This window comes from Oncorhynchus keta, chromosome 36, assembly GCF_023373465.1.
Source record: "Oncorhynchus keta strain PuntledgeMale-10-30-2019 chromosome 36, Oket_V2, whole genome shotgun sequence".
NCBI classification, from domain to species: Eukaryota; Metazoa; Chordata; class Actinopteri; order Salmoniformes; family Salmonidae; genus Oncorhynchus; species Oncorhynchus keta.
In genome coordinates, this window is record NC_068456.1 from 2412797 (window position 1) to 2425724 (window position 12928).

General features: G+C 41.4%; 1 protein-coding gene across 7 annotated transcripts in view; it reads right to left on the reverse strand.

The window, feature by feature from the left end:
- Positions 1–1103: 1103 nt before the first annotated feature.
- LOC118369446 (kinesin light chain 1-like) overlaps positions 1104–12928 on the reverse strand; it is a 62679-nt gene continuing 50854 nt past the window's right edge. For 5 of the 7 annotated variants that reach the window (XM_035753832.2, XM_035753834.2, XM_035753831.2 and 2 more), the window contains 3 exons: positions 5510–5640; positions 3911–3971; positions 1104–3156 (listed from right to left, as the gene is read on the reverse strand). In XM_035753832.2, the coding sequence (XP_035609725.1) occupies positions 3082–3156; positions 3911–3971; positions 5510–5640 (267 nt within the window). In that variant the 3' untranslated portion in view covers positions 1104–3081. Of the gene's footprint in view, positions 3157–3910; positions 3972–5509; positions 5641–6343; positions 8491–12928 lie in introns of those variants that run through there. The other 2 variants (XM_052498289.1, XM_052498288.1) reach the window with 1 other exon arrangement.

The following is a 12928-nucleotide window of genomic DNA, read 5'->3' on the forward strand; positions in this document are numbered from 1 at the left end:
AAATCAGCACATACATCAATGTTATTCTCTGAGGCTGTCTGAAACATTTCCCAGTCTGCGTGATCAAAACAATCTTGAAGTGTGGATTCAAATTGGTCAGACCAGCGTTGTTCTAGTCACGGATTCATCCTGTTTGAGTTTCTGGCTATAGGACGGTAGGAGCAAAATGGAGTTGTGGTCGGATTTGCCGAAGGGTGGGCAGAGGAGGGCCTTGTATGCATCGCAGAAGTTAGAGTAGCAGTGATCCAGTGTATTGCCTGCACAAGTGCTACAATCAATATGCTGATAGAATTTAGGTAGCCTTGTTCTCAAATTTGCTTTGTTAAAATCCCCAGCTACAATAAATGCAGCATCAGGATATATGGTTTCCAGTTTGCATCGAGTCCAGTGTAATTCCTTGAGGGACGTTGTGGTATCGGCTTGAGGATGGATATACCCGGCTGTGAAAACAACCCAACGAGAATTCTCTTGGGAGATAATATGGTCCTCATTTGATTGTAAGGAATTCTAGGTCAGGTGAACAAAAGGACTTGAGTTCCTGTATGTTGTTACGATTACACCACGAGTCGTTAATTATGAAGCATACACCCCCACCCTTCTTCCCAGAGAGATGTTTATTTCTGTTGGCATGACGCATAAAGAATCCCGGTGGCTGTACCGACTCCGTCAACATATCCCGAGAGCCATGTTTCTGTGAAACAGAATGTTACAATCCCGGATGTCTCTCTAAAAAGCAACCCTTGCCCTAATTTTGTCTACCTTGTTACCTAGAGAGTGGACTTTGCCGAGTAATATACTGAAGCTGTGGGGGTGTGCACGCCTTCGAAGCCTGACCAGGAGGCCGCCCAATCTACCTCTTCTGCGGCAACGTTGTTTTGAGTCGGCCTCTGGAATCAGATCAAATGCACTGGGTGGTGGTGCGAACAAAGGATCCGCTTCGGGAATGTCGTATTCCTGGTTGTAACGTTAGCTCACTAAGTCCTCTATCCAGCTTCATAGTACACCCCCCAGCTTCATAGTACACCCCTCAGGCGTCTGCCAGTCGAATACACGTCACTTTCTAAAATGTAATATAACAGAGAGCAAGAGAGTTAGGCACAATGGGCAGGGGAACACATTTTTATTGGTAGACAGAAAGGCAGAACTGACAGTGGAAAAGACAGATGTACAGATGACATATCCAGTATAACATGTAAGAACCAAAATAGATACAAGACAGACAGAACCTTACTAGAGCAGATGCATTGCAGCATGTTGAATGGCTTTTAAGTACAAAAGATGAATCACAAACCCCGATTATGAAAAGTGTGAACAGATATCTGTCAAACTACTACGCAGATACCCAATATGTTCCAGTGTTAAAAGGACAACAAAAAACAAAGCGTTGAACAAGGTTGTATTCATTAGGGCACACTGTTTCTAAACGTTTCAAGACTTTGCGTAACGTCAAACGAAAAAGTGTTTCCTTTTGTACATTTTCAGATAACAGTCAAACGGGGAGGAGCTTTCTTTCATTCTGTGCCTAGTGAAAGTGACCAAATACACAACAAGCCAAGCAACTCCTTTACAATCACATAACATGCCATTTATGTTCAATGTTGATTTTCTTTACATTACAGTTGATCCCATGTGGCTCAGTTGGTAGTGTGGCACTTCCAACACCAGGGTTGTGGGTTAAATTCCCATGGGAATTTATGAAAATGACGCACTCACAACTGTATGTCGCTCTGGATAAGAGCGTCTTAAATTAGTAAAATCGAAATAAAAAAATAGAGACCCATCCAAGAGTTGTGCAAAATTATCACCCCAAAAGAAGAATCATATATACACATTTAGAAATGTATCATCCTAAGTAACTCCAATTTAAACCATAATCTTAAGAGAGTGCCTGCTGGTGGTGATCATAACATCAGACAGTAAAATTCAATGGCCTCATTCTGGGTGGAGCCATCTGGTGAATTCAATGACTTTTCAAGCATCCTACTTCAGAACACCCATGGCACCAGTGGGTGGCAGCAATGTGCTTAACATCAACCCTGTTATCTATGGTTACTTCCCAAATGGCACCCTATTCTCTATTTAGTATGCTACTTTTGACCAAGGCCCATAGGAGGGCCCTGGTCAAAAGTAGAGCACTATGTAGGGAATAGGATGCCATTTAGGACACCCTCCTATACTAGTCACACAGTATTTCATTTTATTCGCCCTATTATCCAAAGCTTTCGACCAACACCGTGTCTCCCTAGCAATCTCAATAGGCAACTAAAGGGTTAATAAATCATAAGGTTATGTAAATCCTGCCAGAATGACAGCAAACCAATTTCCTACCAACATGTAGTGAGCTCTATCTGGGGGTCCGTTTTTGTTTTACAAGGTAAAAATGCAAAACAATTTGCAATGTTAAAACAAGGAATAGCGGCACAGGAATATTAAATCAAAACTGTAGGATTCAGCACAATTAAACAAAAGTATTTTACAGGGATGTATAACATATCGCAATTACAGAAAAGCACAGCAATGGCAACAGAGATTCCAGTTGTAACTAAACCGTGTACACACACACACACACACACCTATAGTTATTTACTACGGGTATACAGGAAACATTTCATAAGAGGTGTGTTTCTTGCTGGGTAGTTTCCCAGTCTGATCCCAATAGCCTATAGGGACACACGCCTGTTTCAGGAAATGCCCTGTTTTTAATGTGTCCCATAGCCAACATGCCCTGTATACCTCTAGCCCAGAAAACATTCCCTCACCGGTGGAGGGTGTGGCAGGGGGGTCTTTGGGAGGAGGTCCTGATTACTGAGAGGGAGAAGCGGGCATGTCTTTGGGACCAGAGTATCTGAAAGAAACAGGCAACCACATGGTTGCCTTGGGTTCAAGGCTCAGAAGACTTTAGAGCAACATGGATGTGTCTTTAGGGAAGTGGTTGTGGTAGCAGAGATCGAGGTGTCGCTGAATCTTTGGGCTTCTGGCTCTGGGAGCTGACATGGTGTAGTAGGTATATGTTTCTTTGGGGCAGTGGTTATTATGGTGGGCTGAGACAGGAGTAACGTGTGCTAGTATGTTGCTCATTTCTCAGTTTCCGCTGTACAGATCTACAGTGCTGGAGCTCAGGCCACGACTCTCCTTTAGCCTGCTGATGCCTGGACCCTGAGAAAGAAAGAGAGAGGAGTTAGAGAAAGGGGGGCATCAATATATGCATCATAATTAAAGGAAAGAAGCTACCACACAAATAAAATAAAATTGTATTTATCACATGCGCCGAATACAACAGGTGTAGACTTTACAATGAAATGCTTGTTTACGAACCTTTCCCAACAATGCAGAGTTGAAAAAATGAAATAGTAACTAACATAAGAGGTATAAAATAAAATACACATGAATGGAGCTATATACAGGAAGTACCAGATCAATGTACAGAGGTACGAGGTACTTAGAGGTAGATAGTGTATGTACATGAAGGCAGGGTAAAGTGACTAGGCATCTGGATAGATAAGAGTAAAATAAAGAACAAGAGTAGCAGCAGCAAATTATGTGTAAAAGTGTGTGTGTGCAAATGTATGTTTGTGTTGTGTCTGTATGCGTTGTTTGAAAGTGTGAGGGACGTGTGTGGGAGTGACCGTGTGTGTGTATACAGATAGTTCGGGTACCATTGGTTGACTATTTTGCAGTCTGGCTATTTTGCGGTCTTATGGCTTGAGTGTAGAAGCTGTCTCGGAGCCTGTTGGTCCGAGAGCAGATGCTCCGGTACCATTTGCAGGACGGCGAAGTATACAAAGAATCACTTTTATTACTAACATCTCAGCCTCACTGCTTTCATACCTTAATATATGCATATTACTGTAGCAGTCATATGGCTCCCTCATTTCTACATCCCACGGAGCTACTAGACAGGGTCTCTTACCTGGAAACCATCTAGGTCACTGGCCTTGTTCAAGTAGTTCAGGGAGGCAGCTCTCTTCATGCTGTTGGAACACCCCCCAAAAAGTTACATTTAAAGTAAACTTTATTTAACTAGGCAAGTCAGTTAAGAACAAATACTTATTTACAATGACGACCTACTGGGGAACAGTGGGTCATCGGATGGGGCCACAGTGTCTCCTGACCCCTCCTGTCTCAGCCTCCAGTATTTATGCTGCAGTAGTTTGTGTCGGGGGGCTAGGGTCAGTTTGTTATATCTGGAGTACTTCTCCTGTCTTATCCGGTGTCCTGTGTGAATTTAAGTATGCTCTCTCTAATTCTCTCTCTCGGAGGACCTGAACATTTGAACATCTTGGCCATGTTCTGTTATAATCTCCACCTGGTACAGCCAGAAGAGGACTGGCCACCCCACATAGCCTGGTTCCTCTCTAGGTTTTGGCCTTTCTAGGGAGTTTTTCCTAGCCATCGTGCTTCTACACCTGCATTGCTTGCTGTTTGGGGTTTTAGGCTGGGTTTCTGTACAGCACTTTGAGATATCAGCTGATGTACGAAGGGCTATATAAATAAATTTGATTTGGGTTAACTGCCTTGTTCAGGGGCAGAACAACAGATTTTCTCAAGCCAGACTTTTGCTAGGACTGTCTGGGAGTGGTCTGAGTGATGGACAAGCCTAGCGGGAGGGATATTTAACCTGAAAACTAGCGGTTATTGGCAGAGGATTGAAACTCTGTTATTGGTCTATTATTATGGTCTACTATTGGTGACGTCGCCTGGCAAACCAAAACTCCTTGCAACCAAAACAGGCAGAAAATCCAGGTGGTCTTTTCAAACAGCACTTACACTAAAAGGGCATTATCATTGTCACAGTATTATTCCAACACAGACAAATCATGTATTTGACTACACTGGGCTTTTAAGAACACCAGACCTGGGTTCAAATACATACATGTTTAAGTATTTGTATTTTAAATCATGTGTATTTTATTTTTTTCAAATAATGTGGCTGAATCAACTACTTCTATTTGAAGTATTTGAAAGTATTAGTTTCAAAAAATGTATTAGAAGTCAAAGTTCCCATAAATAGCCTAGTACTAGAAACTACTTTCAAATACTTGTTTCCAAATATATTTTTTAAAATACCCCTAGGATGAAAAAGACCTGGGTTCAATTGCATGGAACATTTGTGTATTTCCAAATACATTCAAATATTCAACTACTTGCATTTTAAAAGGAGTAGAAATATGTATGTGAAAGTAATTGAAATTGTATTTGAACCCAATTCTGAAGGACGCAAGAGGTTGTTTGTGATTTGAGCAGGTGACTGCTAGTCTTTTAGACATCAAATTATGATCCATCTAACCCAGCTTTAGCAGATTTTGTCATGTTAATGTGAAAAGTGTGTTTCAGCTTTGCCAGGCATCTTGACGCGTTTTTTCCCCGTGACTTTCATAGAGTTATTTTCATTAGGCACCAAACAGATGTTGGACTATGTCCATTGCAAAATGCTTTCTGTTGTGTGCCCTAAAGAACACAACTCCATTCTTAATTATATTCATCTGGACAGTGATGGTGTTGTTCTTACTTGGTGCTGGTTCTGGTTGGTTCTGGAGGTCCATTGCCCTGTAGTTTTTTCACTAGTAGCTCGCTGCTTCTACGCAGGACGTCCCTTAGCTTCCCTAGGGAACCACTGCGCTGTAGCGCCCCACTACCATCCTGTAGATACACCCACACATCAATGACCCTACACATACTGTACACATATACAATCAAACCAATCAGTAAACACGAAGACAACCACACATCAGGGACCCCGTATACACATATTAAAATTACACAATCAGCGCAAATCAGATGACCTGCAGAAAACCACAGCTCATTAAGCTGGCAGGCACTTTCACAATAAAAAAAAAAGAGACTGCAGCCCAATCCAAACTCCACATTGATTAAATAGACGTGGCGTTACCAGGTTATGTTAATTTCAAATTCAGATTGAAGTTGACATGAATATGCTTGTGGCATAGGCATATGCCAATTAGTATTTCCTGTAGGCAGGGGATCCTTTTTTAAAACTTTTTTTCGTGGCCATCTTTATGGAATTGAGGTGAAAGGTACACAAGTGGAAGAGGTATGAATGTTTGTTATTTCACTATAGAAGTGGTCTACAGTGGGCTCCACCTGTCAATCCATGCATCACTTTCATCCAGACGTGTCTGTCCTACATAATAGGTCCCTCTGGATCCAAACCAGACATTCACAGGACTTTGTAGCATCTTTTTAACTGGACAATTCACGGCATTTCGATAGTGATTTTCATAGCATTTTCGCTATCCCTTAACCCCAGTCACGTAACCCGCTAAGTTAATTCTACTAACCTGCTGCGTAAATGTTCATAATCAGGAAGATGTGCAGAGAGAAATGACACCTCACAAATTAAAAACTTTATTTGGGAATACCAACAAGCATTGATGCAACAATCACCACAATGCAAGAAGAAATGGTAAATATTATGCAGTCCTACACATTCTAAGATGGTGCTTATAGAGCTTGCCATGGAGTTTACTTCTGCCCTAGGAAACAGAAGTTCACACTAAATAACATCAATTACAGACAACTTTAATAATTAAATCAGCATTCCACTATAACAACAATATTGTCCGAATTACATGATGAACATTGTCGTTTCTCTCCCTCTTTTTCAGTGTTGCTTGCAAAGTATGCTTTATGGCTAGGAATGGCAAAGGACATTTCAAAAGCCTGTGTGACGAGTGCCTTATCAAATCCATAAATATCATTACTACATTTACGCATAATATGGAAATTATAGTACATTCAGTTAAACACTTACGATAATGATCTTATACCAGCACTGACTATGGGTTTTGCAGTTCAAAAAGAGGTCTAGTCAAAATGGACAATGTTCACCTGTAATGAAATGTGTGACGTAAGGGGTAGTAGGGAAGGCAACATATTAAAACGCACAAATACACACATGCAATGATTCATACGTTTCCTCAAATGGCAACACTAATATGTCTTATAATCTCAACAACACATTCAAAAGCAATATGAAGCAGGCAATGAAGAGCCCACGTGGTCACTAACTTGCCCTTGGGTCTCAAGAGGTTAGCAAATCTCATTTGAAGGCAACAGATGTGCTGTTGCTTCGACATGGATGTTTTGGCAACGTTACATGTTGGTTCTGTTACAGTAGCCTTTAACCAGATAATGTGTCACTATTCCCTTTTTAAAATGTAACCGATGCACGGTAAAACAATAGGCCTACAGTGTGTAAAATGCTATGCATCAAAGAAGGGAGAGCAGTCTAGCCAAGAAGAACTCGAGCTCTCGGGAAATTGTGAAGGTGACAGTTTGCTTATAAAGCTGCTGTATGACACAGGCTGAAAAAGGCTGCAGTGTGTTTTAGTCGATCAAGACAAAACAGGCAGCGGCTACTATAAGACCACATATTGGTAGTATAATAGGTTGACATACCACGCCGCCTTCGGCAGTCAATACAAAGCAAGCATAATAAAAAGTTGTAAATAAGAAGAACACACTAAATTAAAAATGAATAGGAAAAATATATATAAAAAGAGGATACGTTTGAAACCCCAACATCAACCACGTTTGTCAGAGTTAGCCAACCTAATATACCAAAGTCATACGCATTTATTACAATACAGTACCTTTTTAAAACTGCTCAGGCATATGGTTACACTTCAAAATTATGAAATTAACTTTAAGGAAGCAAATTATTATTAAGATACAGGCACCAAGTTAATCAACTGCAGACCCCAAGCCATTTTGTATTTTATCACAGACTATTTTCACCTGCCAGCTGCTTAACAGTCCTGGGAGTGTGCGTGTACGCTCTAGAAGGCAAAGCCACTCCAACACAAATACAGACTGAGGCCAATGCAAAGCAACAGTGAAGTCCTGAAGGGAGATGTGAGATGCAGACAGTCAAACCACAGCTACGTTGTGAAGGCAAAAGGACAGGCGTTATCATGGTAACAGACTGGTGTTTTGGGCAGATGTTAAGGGCTGTGGAAGCAGTTGCAGGTCATTGTCCAAAACCACTCTGGCATTTCTGCTTTGCTCTGTGTTCCCAACGGGCCACCGTATTTCCAAACACTTACCCCTTCTATCATGCCATTACTAAATACAGTTGAATATTACAGATGCATGTTAGAAGAAGACTGAGGTGGAGAGGGAGAGTTGGTCAGTTTTAGAGGAGAATGTGATAGGCATGACTTCATGTTATGGGAATAGGGAGAGAAAATTCTGACGAAGGAGCAAGACAAGGTTAGTGAAAGAAAAGGGTGAAAAGAAAGAGGGATCAGAGGGAAGAGGAAACCAAACATCCCAACGGTTGTCAGTACAGGGACAGACGTGACAACAGGGAGCAGTCTCGCCGAGGACACCAGGAACGGCAGAGGAGGAGCTTTTCATTTGGTGGTAGGAGAGAAGAGAAGGCCAAAGGGGATCGACAAAAACATCCTTTACTATTTGTTGGGGAAGAGGAGAGGAAGGATGGAGGAATAATCTTGATGTGGCTTAGGCCTGAAGGAAAGAGGAAAAACACAAACAAACATATGATTAAAAAGCTCTGGAGTGGGGGCATCTTAATTATCCTAATGAGAAAAGACGTGATCTTGGCCAAATCTGCACTGCAGTATGATCTACTCTAGATTTAAAATAGAATCCATCTTAATTTGCATGGTATACATGTTTAAATAAGAAAGGAAGCATGCTTATGATGTGGCTCTGCCTTCCTATTCGAAGCTCAGAAATAATGTGTAGGCCTATGCGTTTATCAATTTACTTTTATAGCTTCACCATAAAAAAGCAAATTAATGACTGGCAATCAAATCAATTCAAGTAGCCTTTCCTAACACATCAAATTCATCCACTGACCTAAATAGCCTGCAGCATCACAGCTGTGTCTTGTTTGAGGAATGAATAAACAGCGGCCAGTTTATGGATGGTGCTACAGCCTCCCTCCACCTACAGTGCTGGTCAGTGATGCTACTATTGTGTCTGTGTGCAGTCAGTCACTGTGACTCAGCCGTTTGCTGTACCGTCTCTGTGGGCAGACAAGCAAGGGTGGACTTGGCACACCGAGCCCAGCCAGTGACTGTGCACTGCAGACTGAAGGGCATGTGCAAGCATCAGCACTTCAGCAGCACAGTCATCGAACTAACAAATTGAGAGGCTGACGATGGCTAATACACCTGAAAATCTATCCATCTCTCTATACATATGATATACTGCTGTGAAGAAACTAGCAGTGGCACAAGAGGAATTATGTATAGACCTGATCATGTGAATGCAGGACAGATAATTGTTATGAACATACCTTAAATTAATAAATAAACATTTTGGTTATAGATATGTTCAATAACATAAGGTAGTCTATATTAAGTGATAACAGCCAAAATTGTAACCCACACCCCGTACTAGGCTACATTATAATACACGAGATATAATAGCTCTGATATTGTAGTCTGTTTTCTGACATAAAGACCCCGCCCCAGCCCCCCCAGCTTTGGTCCAACCTTAGTAGAATGCCGGAATCAAGAGGAAGAGTACAATCCACTGAACGAAGGAGGAACATTTGATGGACAGGCTGATTGGTTGCCATGGCAAGGGTAATCATCAAAAGGGTAGGTTAATAGTTGCACAAACAGAAAGAAAAGGGAACTTGAAGAGGATGCCATGCATAGATGATGCAAAAAAAGGCACCTACATCACAAGCACAGTACATACGCACATTCAAATCATGCATTTTTAACAGGCAAACATATACTGAGACAAGTTCGACATAACTACAGGATACGACCACAAGACAACACCTGCTTCCATGCTGCACAGAAAACCCCCACTACCCTCTCAAACACTTGTTCAACACAGTGAGAAAGGAGTAAGGATGTAAGAGGGAAGGGACCTTGTGCAAACAATGCTGTTTTCAGCATACTTGTATTTTTTCATAACTGATAATGCAATAAATAGGCTATTCAATATACACTGAGTATACCAATCATTAGGAACACATTCCTAATATTGAGTTGCACCCCCCCTCTTTTGCCCTTAGAACAGCCTCAATTAGTCTGGCCATGGACTCCACAAGGTGTCGAAAGCGTTCCACAGGGATGCTGGCCCATGTTGACTCCAATGCTTCCCACAGTTGTGTCAAGTTGGCTGGATGTCCTTTGGGTGGTGGACCAGTCTTGATACACGTGAAACTGTTGAGCGTGAAAAACCCAGCAGTGTTGCAGTTCTTGACACAAACCAGTAGTGCGCCTGGCACCTACATCCGTACCCCATTCAAAAGGCACTTTTGTCTTGCCCATTCACCCTCTGAATGGCACACATACACAATCTGTCTCAATTGTCTCAAGGCTTAAAAGTCCTTCCCTTTATCTACACTGATTGAAGTGGATTTAACAAGTGACATCAATAAGGCATCATAGACATACAGTGCCTTGCGAAAGTATTCGGCCCCCTTGAACTTTGCGACCTTTTGCCACATTTCAGGCTTCAAACATAAAGATATAAAACTGTATTTTTTTGTGAAGAATCAACAACAAGTGGGACACAATCATGAAGTGGAATGACATTTATTGGATATTTCAAACTTTTTTAACAAATCAAAAACTGAAAAATTGGGCGTGCAAAATTATTCAGCCCCTTTACTTTCAGTGCAGCAAACTCTCTCCAGAAGTTCAGTGAGGATCTCTGAATGATCCAATGTTGACCTAAATGACTAATGATGATAAATACAATCCACCTGTGTGTAATCAAGTCTCCGTATAAATGCACCTGCACTGTGATAGTCTCAGAGGTCCGTTAAAAGCGGAGAGCATCATGAAGAACAAGGAACACACCAGGCAGGTCCGAGATACTGTTGTGAAGAAGTTTAAAGCCGGATTTGGATACAAAAAGATTTCCCAAGCTTTAAACATCCCAAGGAGCACTGTGCAAGCGATAATATTGAAATGGAAGGAGTATCAGACCACTGCAAATCTACCAAGACCTGGCCATCCCTCTAAACTTTCAACTCATACAAGGAGAAGACTGATCAGAGATGCAGCCAAGAGGCCCATGATCACTCTGGATGAACTGCAGAGATCTACAGCTGAGGTGGGAGACTGTCCATAGGACAACAATCAGTCATATATTGCACAAATCTGGCCTTTATGGAAGAGTGGCAAGAAGAAAGCCATTTCTTAAAGATATCCATAAAAAGTGTTGTTTAAAGTTTGCCACAAGCGACCTGGGAGACACACCAAACATGTGGAAGAAGGTGCTCTGGTCAGATGAAACCAAAATTGAACTTTTTGGCAACAATGCAAAACGTTATGTTTGGCGGAAAAGCAACACAGCTCATCACCCTGAACACACATCCCCACTGTCAAACATGGTGGTGGTGGCAGCATCATGGTTTGGGCCTGCTTTTCTTCAGCAGGGACAGGGAAGATGGTTAAAATTGATAGGAAGATGGATGGAGCCAAATACAGGACCATTCTGGAAGAAACCCTGATGGAGTCTGCAAAAGACCTGAGACTGGGACGGAGATTTGTCTTCCAACAAGACAATGATCCAAAACATAAAGCAAAATCTACAAAGCAATGGTTCAAAAATAAACATATCCAGGTGTTAGAATGGCCAAGTCAAAGTCCAGACCTGAATCCAATCGAGAATCTGTGGAAAGAACTGAAAACTGCTGTTCACAAATGCTCTCCATCCAACCTCACTGAGCTCGAGCTGTTTTGCAAGGGGGAATGGGAAAATATTTCAGTCTCTCGATGTGCAAAACTGATAGAGACATACCCCAAGCGACGTAAAGCTGTAATCGCAGCAAAAGGTGGCGCTACAAAGTATTAACTTAAGGGGGCTGAATAATTTTGCACGCCCAATTTTTCAGTTTTTGATTCGTTAAAAAAGTTTGAAATATCCAATAAATGTCGTTTCACTTCATGATGGTGTCCCACTTGTTGATTCTTCACAAAAAAAATACAGTTTTATATCTTTATGTTTGAAGCCTGAAATGTGGCAAAAGGTCGCAAAGTTCAAGGGGGTCGAATACTTTCGCAAGGCACTGTACCAGGTGAAAACTACATCATGGAACGAGGTGTCCCTAGTGTTTTGTATACTCAGTGAGTCGCACACTGGCCTTTAAACTGCACAAAGGAGTCAGAATCCAGAAGACAAGTTCACGTTTCAACAAACCAACTGCATTGCACTTTGAACGCTTCAAAGTGAAAGACATCTGAAATATGGACCCAAGAGGAGCCCAAAAAAGATTTTGAATGAAAAAGACATCAGTTTATAAATCAATGTAGGTGATGAACTGGTAGTAAGTACCACACCAGAATTATACATGGGAAGTGATGAGCATCCCATACTCAAAATGTGTAAAACATGAGAAACATGTTCTTGAATCGGAAGAGTTTCCCCCTTGATTGCCATGATATTATTTCAACAGCTATGGCCATCACAATGATCGTAAACGCGAGCATTCGCCAAACAAGATTGACCTTGAGGAGACCGGCACAAACCTCAATAAATGTATGGGCTGCTGTGAGCCTCATTGGACAATTTAATAGTGCGATCTATCAAAAATCTCATTGGCAGAACTAAAGTGGATGAGTGAGCGTTGTAATCTTCTTACAAGATCATTAATTACACCCATGTGAAAGGTCTGGTGATATGGTACTAGGTCTGCACAATTCCTGTAGGAGACTGAATTTTGGCAAATGGAAAATATATATTTTTAAACCCTCTGCATATCTGAATAACTGAGTTCAGACTGTGATAGCAAGCATCATATTTGTTCAGCCATCATACACGATTCAACAAATATATGCTCTATTACAAGAGTATAAGAGTATAAGCATAAAATAACAGAAAGGATTATGATGACGCATGAATCAGCCGCAGCACAGCAGGTGGTTAATGGGTAATGTAGTGCAGTTCAAACCAACAGAACATGTTAAAA